Raw genomic sequence first — 23,352 nt, forward strand, 5'->3', positions numbered from 1 at the left:
CTAGAACCGAAACATTAACGCACTCATGTGGCCTGGCATTTCGCAAATGGCCCGTGTGTGTGTGAATTCTGATTAAACATATATTTAGTGAATACCTGTGAGATTCTAAACTCTATAACTGATTTCCTAGAGCATGCTACTGCATGCTTTGACTATAATTCACTCTTTTCTACTTCCAGGTCCCTCTCACCCCTTGGTAAATAGGAAGAAATTGATTTCATTATATCTCAAAGACTTCATAACATGTATGGTTGAAGAAAGCTAATTTTATCAATTAATCAATAGATTTCAACTGAGTGCCTCTTACAAAGAGTTCTGCTTTTGTCTCAACCAGGGATCTTATGGTCTTGGCCTATAGCGCCTAATGAAAACTCGAAAGAGCTAAAATGATTCATTCATTCAGTTAACTATATTTTTAAGTGAGACTGTTTTCAGATTTGGGCTTTGCTGAAACAAAGCTCAAGAACAAAACCATGTAAAAATTTCTCTTTAGAAATGAGCTATTCAGGTGCGGGGTTATATATAGGCACAGGTATTTCTAGGTAGTTCTTCCAGAGAAAAGGGAGTGAAGGAGCATATAAAGTTAAAAATTGTTTTTAAAAAGCTATTTCTTACCAGTTAAGAAATATAAATAGACTTCTCAGCAGGAGAAAAGTAAAAATACCAGTTTAAACTCTTGGGAAATTCATTTCCATACAGCATATATTTTCATTCATTATTAAGAAGTGGGAGTTAATATAAATTAAATTTTACCTGGACAAAGTAATCAGCCAAACACAAGAAAAGAAAATTACACAGTGGTTAAGGCAGAAGAATGTTTTTAGAGAAACCAATTGTTAGATTTGTATAAGAAGTGAAACAAGAGATATATAAATGGGACAGGGAAACCTTGTCGAAATCAAGTCTGCAGTTCTCATTGCACTACGGGGTTTTGACTTTTGGAAAGCAGACCTTCTCGTAATAAAAGACACAGCCTATGACAATTTACCATTTGTAGTAATGAAATCAGGTCTCATTACTCAATTAAAACCACCTGTTTTAAAAAAAAAGGAAAACAGATAATGATCACATCAAATGTTTTCATTGAGGAGTTGACACGACATTCATAGTTTATCGTGGGTGGCCTCAGAAGTTTTCTGGAGTGTGAGAAGCAGAATTACAGGCCTTTTTGTATAAATTCCTGTATATCTTGTCCATACTGTTCTCGAAGATGGGTCGGTGGGGTTTTGCTTTGTAGGAGGTTGCTCTGTTGGACCAGTATTCACCATCGTCCAAGTGCACAGGGCCATGTGGCCGCGGGAAGGAGCTGTAGAAAAAAGACACCAAAGATGAAAGCCACGGAGAAGCTAGGGAGAGACAGTACTGTAGACGCCAAGCACGTACCGCCTGCTTGATGGGTCTGCAAAGCGCTGCCTGAGCTATGTGAAATTCAATACAAAAAGACCCGTCCTTTCCAAAAGTGATGCATTAAAGGGGAAACAGTTTCCAAAACTGAGATAAGAATTTGGCATGGAAGACAGACTCACGAAAGAATACAGAGAAGAAAGACAGGTGTGGCATGGAAGACAGACTCAAGAAAGAATACAGAGAAGAAAGACAGGCGTGGCATGGAAGACAGACTCAAGAAAGAATACAGAGAAGAAAGACAGGCGTGGCATGGAAGACAGACTCAAGAAAGCATACAGAGAAGAAAGACAGGTGTGGCACGGAAGACAGACTCAAGAAAGCATACAGAGAAGAAAGACAGGCGTGGCACGGAAGACAGACTCAAGAAAGCATACAGAGAAGAAAGACAGGTGTGGCACGGAAGACAGACTCAAGAAAGCATACAGAGAAGAAAGACAGGCGTGGCACGGAAGACAGACTCAAGAAAGCATACAGAGAAGAAAGACAGGCGTGGCACGGAAGACAGACTCAAGAAAGCATACAGAGAAGAAAGACAGGCGTGGCACGGAAGACAGACTCAAGAAAGCATACAGAGAAGAAAGACAGGCGTGGCATGGAAGACAGACTCAAGAAAGAATACAGAGAAGAAAGACAGGCGTGGCATGGAAGACAGACTCAAGAAAGAATACAGAGAAGACAGACAGGCGTGGCATGGAAGACAGACTCAAGAAAGCATACAGAGAAGACAGACAGGCGTGGCATGGAAGACAGACTCAAGAAAGCATACAGAGAAGAAAGACAGGCGTGGCACGGAAGACAGACTCAAGAAAGCATACAGAGAAGACAGACAGGCGTGGCACGGAAGACAGACTCAAGAAAGCATACAGAGAAGACAGACAGGCGTGGCATGGAAGACAGACTCAAGAAAGCATACAGAGAAGAAAGACAGGCGTGGCACGGAAGACAGACTCAAGAAAGCATACAGAGAAGAAAGACAGGCGTGGCATGGAAGACAGACTCAAGAAAGCATACAGAGAAGAAAGACAGGCGTGGCATGGAAGACAGACTCAAGAAAGAATACAGAGAAGAAAGACAGGCGTGGCATGGAAGACAGACTCAAGAAAGAATACAGAGAAGACAGACAGGCGTGGCATGGAAGACAGACTCAAGAAAGCATACAGAGAAGACAGACAGGCGTGGCATGGAAGACAGACTCAAGAAAGCATACAGAGAAGAAAGACAGGCGTGGCACGGAAGACAGACTCAAGAAAGCATACAGAGAAGACAGACAGGCGTGGCACGGAAGACAGACTCAAGAAAGCATACAGAGAAGACAGACAGGCGTGGCACGGAAGACAGACTCAAGAAAGCATACAGAGAAGAAAGACAGGCGTGGCACGGAAGACAGACTCAAGAAAGCATACAGAGAAGAAAGACAGGCGTGGCATGGAAGATAGACTCAAGAAAGCATACAGAGAAGAAAGACAGGCGTAGCATGGAAGACAGACTCAAGAAAGCATACAGAGAAGAAAGACAGGTGTGGCACGGAAGACAGACTCAAGAAAGAATACAGAGAAGACAGACAGGCGTGGCATGGAAGACAGACAGGCGTGGCATGGAAGACAGACAGGCGTGGCATGGAAGACAGACAGGCGTGGCATGGAAGACAGACAGGCGTGGCACGGAAGACAGACTCAAGAAAGCATACAGAGAAGACAGACAGGCGTGGCATGGAAGACAGACTCAAGAAAGCATACAGAGAAGAAAGACAGGCGTGGCACGGAAGACAGACTCAAGAAAGCATACAGAGAAGAAAGACAGGCGTGGCATGGAAGACAGACTCAAGAAAGCATACAGAGAAGAAAGACAGGCGTGGCATGGAAGACAGACTCAAGAAAGAATACAGAGAAGAAAGACAGGCGTGGCATGGAAGACAGACTCAAGAAAGAATACAGAGAAGACAGACAGGCGTGGCATGGAAGACAGACTCAAGAAAGCATACAGAGAAGACAGACAGGCGTGGCATGGAAGACAGACTCAAGAAAGCATACAGAGAAGAAAGACAGGCGTGGCACGGAAGACAGACTCAAGAAAGCATACAGAGAAGACAGACAGGCGTGGCACGGAAGACAGACTCAAGAAAGCATACAGAGAAGACAGACAGGCGTGGCATGGAAGACAGACTCAAGAAAGCATACAGAGAAGAAAGACAGGCGTGGCACGGAAGACAGACTCAAGAAAGCATACAGAGAAGAAAGACAGGCGTGGCATGGAAGATAGACTCAAGAAAGCATACAGAGAAGAAAGACAGGCGTAGCATGGAAGACAGACTCAAGAAAGCATACAGAGAAGAAAGACAGGTGTGGCACGGAAGACAGACTCAAGAAAGAATACAGAGAAGACAGACAGGCGTGGCATGGAAGACAGACAGGCGTGGCATGGAAGACAGACAGGCGTGGCATGGAAGACAGACAGGCGTGGCACGGTGAGACAGCAAAGCGCAAATGATCTAGAAGAGCCACGCAGACGAGAACGGAAGTCCCGCCCACATCTTTATCAGCTGAGCGAGCTCAGACACTTTAATCAAGTGCCAAGACCTCGGCTTCCTTAACTAATTTTTGTGGTATTGCTTCAAAAGCTAGACTATATGCTAATACCTGGGAGAGAGCTCACTTTGAACACCAAACCCCAAGTCCAAACTCACTGCCACCAAGTCGATGCCGACTCACAGAGACCCTGTCAGACCGGGAAGGGCTGTCCCTTTCGCTTTCCGACACTAACTCGAGACAAGAGATGAAGAAGGCTTCGTACTCCTCCGGGTGGGCACGGGGGGCCACAGCTGACCTGTGGCTAGCAGCCCACCTGATAAGTACTACGCCACCGGGGCTCTAGACCTCAAACACAGAAGTTAAAAACATGAAGATTTCAAATTCACAAAATTTATTTCCATTTGAGCTTGATAAATGTAGAAATTGAGGTTCAGTGAATTTGAATCATTGGCCTGGACTACTTGACTAGTAAATGGCAGAATGGGGAAGGAAAGTGAGTCCGTAGCTTTAAAACCCATTCTATGTGGTAAGCAGTTCTCCGAGTAGAAGATGAGGCTGTAGATAAGTCCATAGGAAGATGGGACACAGTGGAGAAAGGTTTGGATTTGAAGGGATCATCGAACATAGAGCAAGCTTATGAAACAGACTAACACTAGGCAAGTTGTGGTAGAATAGCAAAGAACAGGCCAATTTTTCTAACCTCGTGATGGATAAATACCAAAGTTACAATATTGTTTTCATATGCAATACATTCTGGGATAACATATTTAAGGTATTGACTTCTTCAAAGACTGAGTTGTGTTTCGTTCTACTCATTTTTAACACATAATTGACAATTTCAATAAATGATGTATTTGTCATTGATTAAATCTCTCAGGTCTGTTAGAGATTATAAAGTTTGTGTCAGGCAAAACTGAACGTTCTGCTATTAAATACCCCATATATTCATTTCCTATGTTTTTAATTTCACTGAACAGAAATGGCAATTTCTCGTGATGGTTCAGTATCAAATGAAGACCACTTGACACACTAGATATAGCCCACACCTCAGAGTGCCTTCAGAAAAAGCACTGTGATGGGACAGAGAAGGAAGAGCATGCTGGAAGGCAAGATGCAGCAGCACCAAAGAACTGGGAGGTCATGAGAATAGTACAGTATTGGCCATGTGCTCATTGTAGTCAGAGTTGAAAGCAACTTTAAGGATTGTGATATAGATTCTACACTTTAAATTTATATTCTAAAAGTTCATAGAATCAAATAGTTTATACTATATTAATCACTCTCCATAACACTATTGCTCCCAGTGTGCAAACATTTTGATTGAAAAGCACTGAGGATAGTACTGAGTCCATGCTTTATGCTCTTCAGACACTGATGGATGGACGGACAGACGGACGGATGGATGTATGGACGGATGGAAGGATGGATGGATGGATGGACGGACAGACACGGACGGATGGATGGAAGGATGGATGACGGATGTACGGACGGATGGATGGATGGACGGACGGATGGATGGACAGACGGACGGATGGATGGACGGACGGAAGGATGGATGGACGGACGGACGGATGGAAGGATGGATGGAAGGATGGATGGAAGGATGGAAGGATAGATGGAAGGATGGATGGATGGAAGGATGGATGGAAGGATGGATGGAAGGATGGATGGATGAATGGACGGACAGACGGACGGATAGATGGATGGATGGGTGTATGGATGGATGTATGTATGGATGTAGTAGGGCTGGGAAGAATGTATTCTCAGTCTCAGAATTCAAAACAGATTGTTGGGAGCATTTACACTATGGTCTCATACCAAAATCTGAAAAGCATTCTATGCCTTTAAAGATAGTAAAAATGGGAAAATAAAATTAGACTAAACACTGTTATTTACATCACAACAGCTATATCAACACACACACACACACACACACACACACACACACACACACACACACACACACACACACAGGCTTATAGGGCAGTCAAATACATTAAAAGTCTCTGAGAGCTAACCATTGGATATTTTAACAGGGTTTTCACATACTAACATACAGAAATGACGTACTCGGTCAAAGTCTCCCAAAGTCCCAGCAGGGGAACCACGAGAAAGAGCTCTACCCACAGCAGAAACCAAGCTCATACCTATACTCGGGGTCACTATCATAGGCAGAGTCCCTGTACAAAAGGCCTCTCTTCAGTTCCAGTTCCTCTTCTTTCTCTGGGTCTCGCTCATCCTGAAAAATGTAAAGGTTTTCATTTATTCTTTTTCTTATTGCCTCTAAAATGACACTAACCTTTCTATGGGGAATGCTCACCCTTGTAACCACTTAAAAGAAGTTTCATTAAATGCTAGGATTTTTGAGGTAAAACCCAAAAGGAATTGTGGGTTTATTATCGGCAAATAAAGATGAATACACGTGCTACTCACTTACCATGGCTAATTTCCAAGCTTGTTAAGTAACAATGGGCCCAATTCCCCACTAGACTTTCCCTCCTGCAGCCGGGGATGACGGTGGTGGTGAGGGGCTGTCTTTGCCTCTAGAGAAGCAGGGACACAGCCTCCCATGGACACACACTAGGCCTCCCCTTGCTTTTCCACGGCATCTCTCCACTCCATCATCCTGAGACTGGATTTGGGGTGGCTGGCTCCTGGGCTTGGGAGAAGAGGCTCAGCTACCTGGGCTGGGTAAAGTGGCCAAGAGGCCTCTTTGGAAGAAGCAACTTCCAAATCTATTGCCCAATTCCAAAGTCCCTGGGATCCCACCAACTTGTAGCCTAGCCAACCCTACCTACTAAGTACCACGCTCCTTCCACCCAACCCTAACTAAAAAAACTACCAATAGCCTGCTCAACCTTGTCCCCTTTCACAAAATCCAAGTTTCTCCTCCTCTTCACCATGGCTTATTATTAATGCACTATATTGTTTCCATTTTCATAAATGTGAAATGCCAGGTAGCTTTTCCATAATGAGGAGTAGGAATACTAGTTTTACTCATAACTTTTGCTATTAGGGCTTATCAAAGATTAGGCAGCCAGTAGCTGTTTCCTGAATCAATAAACGAGTGAGAATGGAATCCTGTTTAAGATAAGTAAGTTGGCAATATCTCACACATCATTACATAAGCTTCAAAAGATTATACTTGCATTCTGAAACATATTTAGAAAAACCGTATAACCTCCAGCATTCTAACACAGCTATGACTCACTGAGGAAATAACAGAATTACTCATCACACAGCAAAGTTGTGCTGTCACAAGAGGAAAAATGAAAGGCAAGGCAGTTCGAATTACAATGGATATTTCTGCTTCTACAGGCATTTAATTCTTAACTTCTGAATTATAAGAAACGACTGTGAATGGAGATAGTTTTGTAAACAATATCAGCTATATTAAATATGTTCATATGAATAATTTTATATACTTTAATCTCTTTCAAATGCTGGCCAATACTCATGTTCCTAAGCCAAACAAGAACAGGATTAAAGAGAGTTGATTACAAAGGAACTAGGTAAATGCAAATGAATTGCTGAGGGTCATTATTAATAATGGATTTATTCACAGAATATAAGAAATCATCCGAACAAAGATTATTTTAAAATTTTGCTGACAGCATGAAACTGGGAAGAGAGCATTCAGTTAAGAAATGTGAACAATAAATAATACAGCACAAGTTTAAAATTCACTGAAAATGTACAAATTTAGTAATGTTATAGCTTCTGGGTGAACATATTATTATAAAGTGCTTACTTCTATTCATGCTTTTATACTTTAACTTCTACCCACTGTTAATATAGCTACAACAGCCTTTTTAATTTAGTGCTCAGATGGTATGTTTCCCCACTATTTTCAAGTTGTTATTAGGTTTCAGATCAGTAGTTCTCAACCTGTGGGTCATGACCCCTTTGGAGGTCGCATGACTTTCACAGGCATCACCCAATTCTTAACAGTAGCAAAATTACAGTTATGAAGTAACAATAAAATAATTTTATGGTTGGGGGGGTCACCACAAGATGATTGTGTTAAACGGTCCCGGCATTAGGAGGGTTGAGAACCGGTGGTTTACATCATATTTCTGAATATCATTTAGTAGCTGTTAGGTTCTGAACAGAATCACACACTGATGTTCCAGCTTTGCAATAGTCCCGATGTTTGAGCCCATCCTTGTAAGGGTCTTTTTAAAAAATTTCTTTTAAATATCATTTTATTGGGGCTGGTACAACTCTTATCACAATCCATACTTACATCTACTGTGTCAAGCACAGTTATACATTTGTTGCCCTCACCATTCTCAAAACATTTGCTTTCTACCTGAGCCCTTGGTATCAGCTCATTTCTCCCCCGTCCCCACTCCTCCTCCTCAGGATCCCTTGATAATTTATGAATTATATTGTCATGTCTTACACTGTCCGACATCTCCCTTCACCACTTTTCTGTTGTCTGTCCCCCAGGGAGGGGGTTATATGTAGATCCTTGTGATCGGTTCCGCCTTTCTACCCCACCTTCCCCTCACCCTCCTGGTATCACTACTCTCATTATTGGTCCTGAGGGGTTCATCTGTCCTAGTTTCCTGGTGTTTCCAGCTCTTTTCGGTTCCAGTGTACATCCCCTGGTCTTGATTGATTTGTAAGGTAGAATTGAGATCATGATAGTGCAGGGGGGGGGCGGTGTGTGTGGAGGAAGCATTAAAGAAACAGAAGTAAGTCATGTTTCAATGTTGCTACACTGCACCCTGACTGGCTCGCCTCCTTCCCTCTGTAAGGGGATGTCCGGTTGCCACGGATGGGCTTTGGGTCCCATTCCGCACTCTCCCTCATTCACAAGGATATGCTTTTTTGTTCTTTGATGGCTGATACCTGATCCAATCGACACCTCGTGAGCACACAGGCTGGTGTGCTTCCTCCATGTGGGCTTTGCTGCTACAAGGGTCTTCTTTTTGATGACCCTATTTGATGAAGCATGATGTTTATCCAGGTCTAAGGTCTGGTTGTTCCTCATGATACATCCAAAATATGTGAGATGAAGTTTCTCTGTATCTAGTCTAAGGAGCATGCTATTTTTCTTCCAAGGCACATTTTTTTCCCCGACATTTCATGATATATTGAATATTCTTTGCCAGTACCATAATTCAAATGCATCCATTCTTCTGCAGTCTTATTTATTGTCCAGCTTTCTCCTGCAGATGAAGCACCTGAAGAGACTATAGCTTGAGTCAGGCACATCTTAATCCTTCAAGTACTATGTTTGCCTTTTAACACTTTAAAAAATTCTTTTGCAGCAGATTTATTCACTGTTATTAATATGTTCTTGAATTTCTTGACTGCTCTTTCATAGTTATTGATTTTGGATCCAAGTAAATAAAGTAAATACTTGACAACCTTAATATTTTCTCCATTTATCATAATGTCACTTATTGACTCAGTTGCAAGGATCTTTGTTTTATGTTGCAATGTAATCTATACTGTTTGATGTTGCATATAGTTAGATGTTGCTTATTTTGTTCCAATCTGATAAACCAGCTAAGCGGAGCATTTGCTCTCCTAACATTATAGAAATATAATTTCCTGTAAGAGTAAGGCAGGCAGGACAGAGAAATATAAGAAATTAAAAGCTGTAATGTTGGCTCAAACTTCAAAGCAGATCACGATGCAAGGACTGAGGAGAGTGGCCCAGTGCTGTCGAGGTGCCTGTGCGTCAGTGGACACACAGGATCAGGCAGCGGGTTTCTTAGGGGTGTTGAGGCCATAAATCTTCCCAGAAGCAGACGGCCACTTCTTTGCCCTCCTGAGCATCTTTGGGCTTTAGAATGCTGACCTATCACAGCTGCACCCAGCGCTGAACCCACCGTGCTGCCAGGGCTCCTCCAAGAAGACACAGATACAAATAACGTGCTTATTTTGACGACATTTTGTCCTTAGGAAAAGTCATAAAAGCCTAGATGATAGAGTAGGTAACATCCTATGTAAACATTTTCTGTGTAATTTTGTCACCAACAGTTTTGAAAATTAAGTTTTGATCAGAATAACAGGATTAAGCTAAAGGTTTATTTGGGGATGTAATATATAGATAAGCATGTTGAGTTAATATAAACCCCAATTACAAATTAGAAAATTATCTCATAAAGTTATTGTTGGGCGCTTACTATCCTAGCCTTTGAGAATGGAAATATAATTAAGACATGGTTTATTCTATGAAATTCTAAGGGCTAACTGAAACAAAGGGTACAATTATTAGGAAATAAAGCAAGGAACAAACATTAGGAAAAAATTTCTAACTAATGAAGCATCTTATAAGTCTAATTGGTGTCTTGAAAGGATGCCTTAAATTGCTTTCTGGAGAGAAAGATCACAATTCCTAACATTATTTATGAAAATGCAATGACTAATATCCATGCAGAGCACTGTTGCCCATTAACAGCAGGGATATTATGGGGGGAATTATTCTGAAAAACAAAACGAGCTATGTCACTCAATGATTATGCCTTTCAAATGCTACGGTTTTGTTTTGTGGCCATTCATCTTTTTCTATGACATTTCGGGGAGTTTGTGGGGGAAATTCCATGATCTTTTCTCTTTTCCGTGATCTTTTAAAAATATTTTCTTCTGAATTGAATGGAGGTTTAGAGATCATCCGATTCGATCTAATGGTTCATGCACACTTTGCTCATTTCAATCACTGGGAACCCCTTGCTGCAACCCCGCTTGCTCTTCTCGCTTCCCCCGTGTTCCACCTTCGTTCCTCTTCACTGGGAACCCCTTGAGAATGTTTGTTCTCAGCCAACGCTGCCTCCTTGATCTAAAACAGGGAGCACTCGAATGCGTGTGCCCCATTGATGCTATTGGCTCCCCTTAAAGACCTGCCTAGTGTTGCGATACAAACAGGAGGGCAAATTCAAGTCCAGACCTAAGGAATTATATAGTCTAGTTCCTTAGAAGATTGTCTTGTTCCTTAGACCATCGTCTAGTTCCTCTGGTCTCAGAGTTGTTCTATGAACTTTTTTCTTCTTTTTAAAAAAACTTTTAATAGTGAATTGGGGGAAGGATTAGAGAGCAGATAATCAGTTTTACCTTCGACAACTGGTCATACCTCCCAAAGGCTTACTCTGTTTTCCATCATTTTCTGGGTCTCCCTTGTACATATATATATATATCTCTTGTACGAGTCTGCATGTAGATTTTGTTTTACAGGTCAAGTTATATCAAAGAGGTAAAAATCATCACAGCTTATTGTACACTATTAGCTGTGGATCAAGCAACCATTTGAGTAGATTTATCGTTATTGTTTGTGCCAGAAAACACACTGCTGGGCGATGGAGACATGCATTACCTCTTATTCGTCACTGACACCTCAGAGACAAACAGGGAAATAAGTGTGCCATTTATGATACGCCGTTACTGTATCCAGATTTTTCATATGGACCTCATCAAAGCATTCTACAATCTTATTAAAAAGGTACTGATAAGTCAGAAAAATTAGATAAATTATCCAAAGTTACAGCTTTAAAAAACAAAGAGCTGAAATTCAAACCTATACTTACATGCCTCAGAAGCCCTGCCGAGGGCTGCTATGCATTGGAATCAAGATGCTAACGTGCACTTTGGTTTCGTTTGGGTGAGTCCAGTTTTAGTCCGTTGTACTACTACTTGGAATACAAATGAGCTGGCCTAGGACATCAAAACTTCCACCCAAAGACATGAGTTAAATATTTCATTGTAGAAAATTTTGCTCAAACTCTTTTTAGATAACACCAATTCCATTTTTAATTATAGCATTATAATGACTTGAATAAAATAATATGGCCAGAAGTAGCTTTTTTGGTGTGCTACCTAGAAAGAATTTTTTCTATAAAACATGATTAATAAAATAGTACATTACTAAAAGAAGCCCTACATTCCTGAAATGGCATTAAAGTAAATGTTCTCTTAAGTTTCTTTTAATCATAATTTTATTTGAGCATTATGTTATTTATGGAATTGGAATCATAATGAGAACATACCCGAGAAAAGAAAGGAAAGCGATCTATTCAGACTTGCAGACTACACAGAGATCAGACGTAGTGATACAGTCTAAGACAAAGGCATAGGCGAAAGGCAGAAAACTCAGTAATAATACAAAACTTATATCTGTCATCCACAAACAAATGAAATGACCACATGTCAAGTTCCTATAACATGTTTCCTTGCTATGGGTTTTTAAGACAGTGTTTACAAAAATGTCTACAAGGATAAGAATTAAAGTAAACTGTGATCACTAGTTCTAATTTGTATAATAACCTTGGATCTACGGCTTCAGTTTCCTGGATCATAAAATAAGTTTAGGACGAGGTACCCAAAGTCACGTAATTTGTAGTTGGCTTCAAATCCATGCTTTTAAAATTCTATACCCTAGACTGAATCACACATTTAATACAGGAAAAAATTAAAAAGGAAGACCACATAAAGAACTGAATGGTAACTTCTGACAAACGGGTAAATGTGAACTACAGTAAGAATAAGAAATTCTGAGAGGGCGGCAATAGTCTTAGAGGCCCCTACACTTTCATGAGCTTTATTTAGCTCCAAGAATCGTACGAGACTTCCAAGGTGAAGGTATAAGAAAGATGGCCTTTACGTACCAGGGAGGGCGGGTTCCGGGGAAGGAGGGGACGGGGTGGAAGGTTCGGTAGGAGTCAACCTTAATGAATTAGACCCAGAGCCTTCTGTATAACACGGGCCTACAATACTTTTCTTGGTAAGAAGTCTCTCTGTGTGCTGTCATTTCTCTCCCACCGAGGGTGGGCTTCCTCGAGGGGCTGGCCAGGAGCCAAGGTGATAGAGCCCACCCCCTGGGGAAATGCTTCTCTCGTCAGCTCAGAGCCCTGGCCTGAGCAAGGGTGGGCACATGAGTCAGGGTGATTCATCCAACACGAAGCTGCCGAATTACGTAACAAATGTAAATTAATCCTCCCTGACAGAACCTAAGCCTGGCTCATTAACCATAAGCAGGAGTTAGCTGTATAAAAATGGAGGATAAGTACATCAGATGGCAAGAGGATAACTGCATAATTATGGAAATCAGAGCGTATCCAATTTACGCATATCCTAGAGGCCTCAATCAATCAATACCATGTCATATTTCTACTTTACACCATGCGAAAATTAACTCTAAGTGGATCAAAGATCTATCTACATGCAATAGCTAAAATTTTAAAAAATGTCTTAGAATACTCCTTTGGAATTATTAGTAATTTCAATGAAAAAAACATGCATGACACATATAACATACTCAGAGCCCAGTGTTTGGAGTAGAAGTTTTTAAAGAAGAAACATCAAAAAAAAATTTAAAAGCCTTAAAAAAGTTTTTTTTTAAAGCATCAAAATATTTTTCACAGTGAAAGCCAGACAAACACAGAAGTAAATCATAACTAGATAGAAATCTTAGAGGTAAAACCATCAATCCTTAGAAGAAAATACAGGGGGAAATAGTCATGGCTTTCAATTAGTTAACTGTTTCTTAGATATGAAACTTAAAGTACATGCAACCAAAGAACAAACAGGGTTTCATCAGTTATATAAATATATATATATATATATATATATATATATATATATATATAACAAAAAGGACACATAGAGAAAAGAGAAAACATAACTCACAGCATATATTTTCTAATTATAGATCTGATAAGGGCCTAGTACCTGAAATTTATAAAGAACTTTTATAGTAAAAATGAAAATACAAATAATAAAATTAAAAATGAACAAAGGCTCTAATTAGAACACTTCTAAAGAATATATATACATTTCATGTTTTAAGTATAAGACATGATGATCAACATCATTAGTAATTTGGAAAATACAAATCAAAATTAAAGTGTCATCACTTCACACTACTGTAATGGTTATGATTAAAAAAGAAGGTAGATATCAACACACTTTGGCAACCACCTGAGAGGAAATCTCATACATTTTGGTGTAACCACAGAATGGGGCAGTATCTTGCGTATCAACTTGGAATTCCCTCCCAGTGAAACAGGTTGTTTTGTACTGAGATGTATATTCAGTGTATGTGGAAATCCTAGCTCCCTGAACATGTAAACATGAGCCTGTTTGAAGCATACGAAATGGAAAGTAGAAAAACAAATGCATTTACAACAACATCTAAGAGAATAATATATCTGGAAATTTATTTAATTAGGAATGTGAAGGGCTTGAAAAAAAAGATGGAAATAAATAGAAAGATGTTCTGTGCTCATGAAGTGGAAGATTTACTATTTCAAAGATGTTAACAGTACCAACTCACTGCCATGGAGTCAATTATTACTCATAGCGACCCTGTAGGCCAGGCTAGAACCGTCCCTTGGCTTTCTAAGACTAATTCTTTATGAGTAAAAAGCCTTGTTTTTGAACTGCTGACCTTGTGGTTAGCTGCCAGTGTGCACTCACTACACCATCAGGACTTCCTTAATGGGCACCAAACCAAAACACACCAAAGCAAACCAAACTCACTTCACTAGAGTAGATACTGACTCATAGGGACCACAGAGGATAGGTAGAAATACTCCTGTGAGTTTCTGAGACTGCAACTCTATACGGAAGTGGAAATTTCCATCTTTCTCCCAAGGGGCCGCTAGCAGTTTTGAACGGAAGACCTTGTGGAATGAAGCCCAAGGCGTAACCACTATGCCACCAGGGCTCCTATAGCACCCCAGTGTATAATTTAGCAAAAACCTGATCAAGTTCCAACAGTCTCTTTACAGAAATAGAAAACCCAATTCTTAATTTCATGTGGAATAGCAAGAAGCCCCAGATGAACGACACAATTTTAAAAGGTAAGTAGGAACAAGCACACTTTCTGATTTCAAACCGTCTTGTACTGGTATAATGATAGACATAGCGAGCAATGAACTAAAATTGACAGATTGACAGACCAGAGATAAAGCCGCACAGCCACGACCAACCAATTGTGGCAGGAGCACCAAGTCCATTCCACGGGAAGAAGAGCAGATGGATTTCCACATGCACAACAAGCAAGATCCATATTTCACACCACGAAGAAAGGTACACTTGTAGTGGACTAAAGACATGTGTGAAAAGTCATAAAATTCTTAGAAGAAATTTCGGGATCATGGTCTTTGTGCCTAGACTTTAACAACGGATTATTGACAACTGATGTCGTGACAAAAACATAAACAGCCAAAGGCAAAATAAATAACAATGAAAATACTTCTGTTCAACAAAAGATTTGCCTTAAAAGTGAAAAGATAATGTCTAGATTGGAGGATTATCTTCAGAAACCATACATCTGATAAAATTCTAATAACCAAAATACATGTAAAACTTTATTAACTAAAAACCAAAGACAAATAACCCAACTAAAAATGGGCAAATGACTTCAATAGATATTTCACCTATAGCATATTGAAAGGGTCAACAAACATGTGAACATGTATTTAAGCATCAGGACAAAATAGGCCATCAATTACTCATCTGCAAGTTCAAGTTGAAGCTGGAGAAAATTAAAGCAAATTCATTAGAAACAAAGCATTGTCTTTCAGTATATCCAAGAGGATGTGAAGCGACTGTCTCAAAAATAGATTTCACATGTTGAACATTTATGACAGTAGACTTGAAAAGCTGTGAGATAACATTTTACGTTGGAAAAAACCCACAAAAACAAAACAGGTCACAAAAAGATAGGAAAAGAAGAAAAGCCCAAAATATATGTCAGAAAAGACTCTGAAACTTGCATAATGCAGAATGGCTCCAGTGGAATGAAAAATAAGATAAAGTAAAAGAGCTGAAAAAAATTTCAAAGGATGGTTCAAAGAGACAGAATGTTATAATGAAATGTGTAAGGTCCTGGAGTTAGTAAGACAAAAGGGAATATGCTCCCCATATTCAGTCCTCGAGTTGAAATCCTGAAGGATCCTATGGGCAAAATACGATGCAAGAAACATCAAAATGACAAGAGCTAAATCCGCAGGGAGGATCTCTTTACCAACAAGAATTGGTCAACCTTCAACCTTTTCTGGCAGCAGTACGAGTTCCGTCACTGATGGTATTAAGAAGTCAAACTGCACTAAAGACATCACTGGCATATTGGCAAACAAAACAAAAAGCGAAACAAAAGGATCCACGAGTTGAGAGAAAACTAATCAATGTGCTTCAACAACTAGAAGTGCTCATTAGTCTAGGCCAAGAAATTTGGAAGATAGCTATTGGCCCAGCCATTTGGAAGAGATCCGTATGTCACAATGACCAAAAAAAGATGACCAACAGAATATGGAAATTATCAAACAATACCAATATCACCTGCAAATAAAACTTGGCTGAAATACGTCAAAAGTAGTTGTAGCAGTACATCAAACTAGGGAAATGACAGAAATTTAAGTTGGATTCAAAAGATGACCTTAAACAAGGGATACCAGGTACCAGAAAGCAGTTACCCATGTTTACACACTAGGCAAAGGCATTCAATTGTGGGAAGTATAGCAAGTCATAGAAACATTGAAAAGAAAAAGAACTCCAGGATAACTGTAACCGTGTGGAACTTTTATGTAGACAAACCAGGATAGGTGCTTGTCAGAGTTATAACCTTTCATGGCACTTATTCAAACTCTACTGAGCAAATAACCCAAGAAGCTGGACTAGATGATGAACATGGCAATGGGATTAGAGGAAGGCTCATTAACAACCGGGCAAATGCAGATGATAGAACTGTGTCTGCTGAAAGTAGAGGGCTTGAAGCACCTAATGCTGAAGCTCAAAGACTACAATCTTCAGTACTGAAAACACCCCGGATTTCCAGCAGACAAGCAAGTTGGTCTTAGAAGTAGAGGCAGAATACTCGCTGCGATGAGGATGGTGACACTTTAGCTCATATACTCTGGACATGCAGCAGGAGACTGGCTTCTGAGAGTGGGCCTCGTACTTGGCAAAGTAGATCATCGGTGCAGAGGAGGAAGGCCTTCAAGGAGATGGAGGATTGGCACAGTGGTTCAAGGATGGTGCAGGACCAGGCAGTGCACTTTTCTGCTTTATGTAGCTTCCCTGTGAGTCAAAAGACTCCATAGCACCCAGAAACAAAATTCTACTGACAAACTGCGGAGAACAATGAGGTATTTTAAATCAAATGGGAGCAAAAATATCACTTGTGGGATATAATACGTTGCTTAGAATGAAAGTAATAGCTCAAATACGTGCATACATCAATAAAAAACCTAAAAATCAATGATTTGAAAAATCATCTAAAATGTTTTTAGAGGAGAAGCAAAAAAAAAAAAAACAATTCTAGGAAAAGGAGAATAAATGAGACAGTAGATCGAAGAGTCATAAATTAAAAGGCAACAAAAAAGCAGCAATGTCAATAAAACCAGTCTTTTTATTCACAGGGAAAAGATAGTATCTTGACACATTCCTGTGGAGACTGACTCCTCACTTGCTTATACTAAATCTCCATTTCACTCCCAGAGAACTTAAAGAAAAGAATAGCCCAAAGTAAGTGCTTTTTCCATCACACACACACACACACACACACACACACACACACACACACACACACACACTATAATTACTCAAGAAAGTTCAGGAGATTGATGCAGGGAAAGAGAGGACCTTGCCAAGAACATTTCAGAGCCGCAGAAAACAGCATTGCAATGCACAGCACAGAGTTGCGATTCAATAAATGTTAGGCAATGTGTCACTTAACTAAGATGATGGAAGTTAAACCAGATGGCCCAGAAAATCATACACCCGTATCATGGTGTATCTCAAATTATTAGTCTTCCTCCAGGACAAGGAAATAATGTTATCAAATTGATTTCCTTAAAGAAAAATAATAACCATACATTCAAACATTGTAATGGCTATTTTTTAAAAGGAGAGGCGGCCAACTATTAGCTGGTATTTATCTTTTGTTTGGATCACAAAGTGCTTTGTCTGTTTGTTTGTTTAAATTGTTCAACAAATTTATACAAAAAAATCAATATTTCTAAAATTAAATGGAAGATTTGGTGAGATGGTGCCTGAATTTCTGTATGGCAGTTAATTAGTGACTCTTACTCAGTTTCTCTTTCACAAGTTTCATTAGAGCCCAACCCCCAACACCCCACCAAATCCCCCCAAAATTCTCAAAGCCATTGAGTTGATTCCACTTATGCAACCTTATAGGACAAGGCAAAACTGCTCCTGTGGGTTTCTTTATGGGAGTAGAAAGTCTCATTTTTTTCTGTGTTGCAGTTGGTGGTTTCCAACTATGGACCTTGTAGTTAGCAGCCCAATGCATAACCACTAACTACACTCACATACACTTACCATACTTGTCTACATCTGACATCGGAACTTCTAAATTATAGGACATAATCCAAATTTACCCTGCTTCTCCATGATCTGACCCAATAACAACATTGTATGTTAAATAGATTAGTCCACATAATTTCTATCTTTTATTTAAAACAATATACATGGGGGTACTTAAAAATGAATTTTTTCAAAGCTATGTATTTAATGTTTTTTAAAAAAACAATCATCACTTTCAAAGTACTCTGCATTACACTGAACACATGTGTCAAATATGCGATTCCATTCTTGGAAACAGTTTTCCAATGCCTCTGTTTGCATGGCTGACAGCACCTCCCAGGAAGAAAAGGAGCTGTTCCCAGAATCCTCCTGGTAAGCGTTAACCTTGTGACCTGACTGACAGGTTAGACTCCACCCCTGCATTCTATTTATCAAGTTGACATGAAATTATGTAACTACATACACATTCGCAATTATTTATCTTCACATGTTACTAGGCACTGAACTTGGCATAGGGTATAACTGGATTAAGTCAACTTAGAATAAATGTATAGGATTTTAGATTTCTTCAGGAATACTAATGTTAATAAATTTGTTTTCAGAGCATAATATATAAAGAAAGTATCCAAATCTTAAGTAACAGACCTGTTAAGTAACAGATAAGGTTTAGGTCACTTATCAGATTCAGCAACAAAACTTTATCCCCTGTGCTGAAAATCACCCCTTGTCTTCTCCAGCCACTACTACTGATAAATTTACCCAGGGAAAATTCTCATAACTTCTAATAGCAAGATTGCCATTGCATATTTTGATCTTTATATAAATAGCAATCGTTTTATGTCTATCCCTTTGTATTGTTTTCCTGGTAATTTTTAACTCATGACAAGTTTCAAGAGATATTTTTCAATGATTTCAACTATAGCATTTTTAGTGTTGCCAATTTTATTTTATATATTTTTAAATATTCCTTATCCCTAGTAATTTTTTTGCCTTTTGGTGTATTTAATGAAATCTTTGGTTTTGTGTTCGGTAGTTCTACGATATATATAATTTTCTTGACTTACTCTTGCTTTAATAGTGTAGAGCTCTTATATTTGTAAGGTGATGTCTGTCATTAATTTTAGCAAATTCTTAATCATTCTTTCCTTAAACATTGCCTCTGCTCCAATTTCTACTCTTTTTCTTGGCCTCTTAATGATACTTATGTAAACTATGTCTAGAGACCACCTAATGAATATATCTGCTGCATGAACATCAATGAGGAAAGAATCAGGCACATTTGAGGATAACATCAAGAATATCACACATGAAGAGAGCAAAAGGTTATTAAAAAAACACGCATTAAAAAGACCATTATGGATCCAGAAGACATTCTGACACTTGTTCTTGAATGCAGACAAAATCAAATGACGCTAAGACATGAAGAAGAAAAAGAACTGAGGAGAAAACTTCCCAGAGCAGCCCAAGGAAAAAGTCTTGCCAGGTAAATCCTGGACCACCAGCCACGAGGACAATGGTGCAAATGCACCAGGTGCTTTGCGGGAGAAAGTTGAAGCAATTTCCTCTGGAAATAATTCGCGCTTTGGAAAGCCTTTCTAGTATCAATGAGTCACAGTCGCCTCAATGGCAGTCGGTTTGAGGTTTGGGGTATAAAGGCCTAGGGTTAAAAAAGCAAAAGGGCAAAACACACTCAGGGTATTGGCAAAAATCAGGACTCTGGGAATTGACTGAATACCAATTGAAATGTCTTAATAAACAGATGCAGCCTGGAGGCACTAACTTCTCTCTGCCAACAAATCACAAGGACAGTTTCCAGCTGACTGGAAGAGACTCATATTCTTGCCCATACCAAACAAAAGTGGTCCAACAGAATATAAAAGTAATCATTTTTTCCTCATTAACATAACATACAAGTAAAATTTCACTAAGGATAATTCAAATCTAGTTGTAGCTGTAGGTCAACAGGGGCCTGCCAAAAATTCAAGCCAGATTCAGAAAAGTATGTAGAAAAAAGGATGTCATTGTGGTGTCAGATGGATCTTGACTGAAAGCAGAAAAGATCAGGAAGATATTTACTTGTGTTTTAATAACTATGCAAAGGCATTTGACTGTACGGTTCATAAAATGGACACCATTTAAAAAATGGGAATTCCATAGTACTTTGCTGTGCTCCTGGGGAAGCTGGGCGTAGACAAAAAGGCATTCACGGGGACAGAACAAGGAGATGTTGAATGATTCAATATCAGGAAACATACGCATCAGGGATGTTGTTTGTGTTGTTAAGTCAGTTCCGACTCATCAGGGCCTGATAGATTAGAACTGCTTCGTCTGGTTTCCTAGGCTGAATGCTTCACACGAGCTGATTGCCATGGGGCCACTGGGGTTTTAAACAACGTAGATTTTATACAATCTACCTTTGGCTGGTAGATGAGCACCTTAACCACTGCATCACCAAGGCCTGTTCTACATGTTAGAAAGGTAGAAGCAAACCCATATTTACAGACGATGTGATTGTCTCTATAGAAAATCCCAAGAATTCATTAAAAAGCTTGCAGAACTAATAAGCTGAGCCAAGTTACAGAACACAAAGTCAATACCAAAAAAAAAATCAATTCTTTTTCTATGTACCAGCAACGAACAGATGGAATTTGAAATCAGAATATTCATACCACTTACAATAGTAGCAGAAATTAAACTGATTAGGTAAAATAATTCTAGAAAACAAATGTGCAAAATTTACATTCTGAAAACTATAAAAAAACTGATGAAAGAAATCAAAGTAAGTAGCAATAAACAGAGATAACATATTCATGGACTGGGTGACTCCAGGCTGTTGAGACATTCATTTTCCTAGTTGAATCCCTATGGTGTTGTAGTTCACTGCAAGCCCAATCAAAGTCCTAGCTAATTTTTTAGTTTTTGTTGTTATAGTAGATATTGACAGGCTATTTCTAAAATGTACATAGAAAGACAAAGGAAATAAGCCAATTCTGAAAAATGTGAATACATGCATTAACTCCCAATTAATAACTTTAAAACTAGCCCAAATCAATTGAAAAATGGGCAAAAATCTGAAAAGGAAGTTAAAATAAGTTTTTAAAATTCTCAATGCCATTTTCCGTTATAGAATGCAAATTAAAACTTCCATAAGATACCACTACACACCAATTAGAATTGTTAAAGGCAAACCCCCTTGAGACTTAACAGTCGCAAATACTGGTAGGGACATGGAGCAAAGGAAAATTTCATCCACTACTGTTAGAACTGCTCAGTGGTATAGATACTTTTGAAGAGAGTTTGGCAAGTTTATGTCAAGTTAAAATATACTTATAGTAACCGAAATGAATTAAAAATCTATTTTTGGGTAATAACCTGTTATATAAACTTTATTCATAATCACAAAAACTATAAGCAACTAAAATATTTTTCCATAGTGAATAAATGTGGCATATCTTTTAACTATTAAATTGACTACTACTCAGCAATAAAAAAGAATGATTCTATGTGCGCAGTTCTATTTGCTCATTCCATTTATGAAATGAAGTAACCCTGTATCTAGAACTACATATTGTATAATTTCACTTAATTTGACATGATTTAAATGAGTTATAAGAATAGAAAACAAATATGTGTGTTTTCCGAGGTTAGAGGGATTGACTGTTATAAAAAAGAAAAGCCTTTTTAGATGGAAGGACCTGTTCTGCTCAGCCCTGGACGGGTTGATGCATGACTCCATGCCTCTTCCAGAACCCATGTAATTGTGTACCACAGGGAGTGAACTTCATCGCATGTAAACTCAAAGGAAAAAAATCAAACAATATGTTGGTGCTTCTAAGGAAGTAATGTAGACTATAAAAAAACAACCATATTAAAAATGCATGCTATATCCTTAAATAAACCCTGATTCAAAGAATTTTGGATTTGTTTTCTGGGAACCAAAGAGATGAATTAAAAAAAAAAAGACATAATCGTTATACTTATTTCATGGGTTGGCAAGTTTTTCAGTAAAGGGACATATAATAAATTTTTTTTGCACTTCAGGCAATCAGTCCCTACATTCTACTGTGTTGCTTGTTCATAGATGACCATATGTAAACAAATGAATGTGGCCTTGTTCTAATAAAACTTTAGCCACGAACAATAAAATTTTAATTTCATGTAATTTTCATGTTATTATCCTCTAATTAAAAAAAACCTAAGAACCAAATGAATTTAAAATTAAACATTAAGAACCACATTTTAAGTCTCAGTAAAACAATGAATAGCTAAGGAGGAATGGGCACATTGTCCACAGAATGCCAAGGATGGATACTGACCCATCCAGAGGGTAAAATTCAATTCTTTTAGCCTTGCATCTGGACTGGACTTAGTAGTGACTTTCTTCTAACAAATAAAGAATAGAAAGAGAAATAATAATAGTAGTAGAGAAATATGGCCTCAATTAAGTGATCAAGAGTAATTTTTACCAGTGATACCTCCTAGATAACATCTGTGATATTATTCAGACAACCCAAATGGCCACCAGTAGAAGAAAGGCTAAACCGTGATACATTGTTAGAGAAAAATGGTGAAAATGTGAAGCATGTCACAGCATGGATGGACCTGGAGAGCGCTATGCTGAGTGAAACTGATCCATCACAAAAGGGCAGATCACGAATAGGAACACTGCAATAAGGATAAAAACCATGACACGGACCTGTATACCACAGGGAACAGATTATGGAAGTCAGCCAAGTGGGCAGGGCGGAGGCGGGAAGGTAATACAGCGGGCTATAGGAGCGGCAGACATTCACTGAGTGAAAGGGAGGAAGACGAGCAATCAGGCTGTCTACATCCATAAACATTTAGACTTAAAGGCATGATTTGGAATTGATTTGATGACAGTGGCTACATATGTATATGAGGACAAAGTTGTGATAATTAAGGTGTTTCTTAAAAACAATTTTATTGACATGTAATTCATATATCATCTAGCTCAACAGTTTAAATGTAATTAAGTGTTTCTGTCAACTTGGCTAGACCAGGATTCTAAGTGATTTGGCAATTAAGATCCTGAGAAGGTGGCCTGCTTCCAATGAGTGGCCACTGTGGGAAGCTTACTTTTGGATAAGACTGGATCCCCGGGAGGCAGTGGCAC

At 39.0% G+C, this 23,352-nt stretch overlaps 1 protein-coding gene across 9 annotated transcripts in view; it reads right to left on the minus strand.

Moving 5' to 3' along the window:
- Positions 1–650: 650 nt before the first annotated feature.
- SPATA6 (spermatogenesis associated 6) overlaps positions 651–23,352 on the minus strand; it is a 112,744-nt gene continuing 90,042 nt past the window's right edge. For all 9 annotated transcript variants that reach the window (XM_075555825.1, XM_075555838.1, XM_075555843.1 and 6 more), the window contains 2 exons: positions 6,083–6,174; positions 651–1,306 (listed from right to left, as the gene is read on the minus strand). In XM_075555825.1, the coding sequence (XP_075411940.1) occupies positions 1,126–1,306; positions 6,083–6,174 (273 nt within the window). In that variant the 3' untranslated portion in view covers positions 651–1,125. The remainder of the gene's footprint in view (positions 1,307–6,082; positions 6,175–23,352) is intronic.

Source organism: Tenrec ecaudatus, chromosome 1, assembly GCF_050624435.1.
Source record: "Tenrec ecaudatus isolate mTenEca1 chromosome 1, mTenEca1.hap1, whole genome shotgun sequence".
NCBI classification, from domain to species: domain Eukaryota; kingdom Metazoa; phylum Chordata; class Mammalia; order Afrosoricida; family Tenrecidae; genus Tenrec; species Tenrec ecaudatus.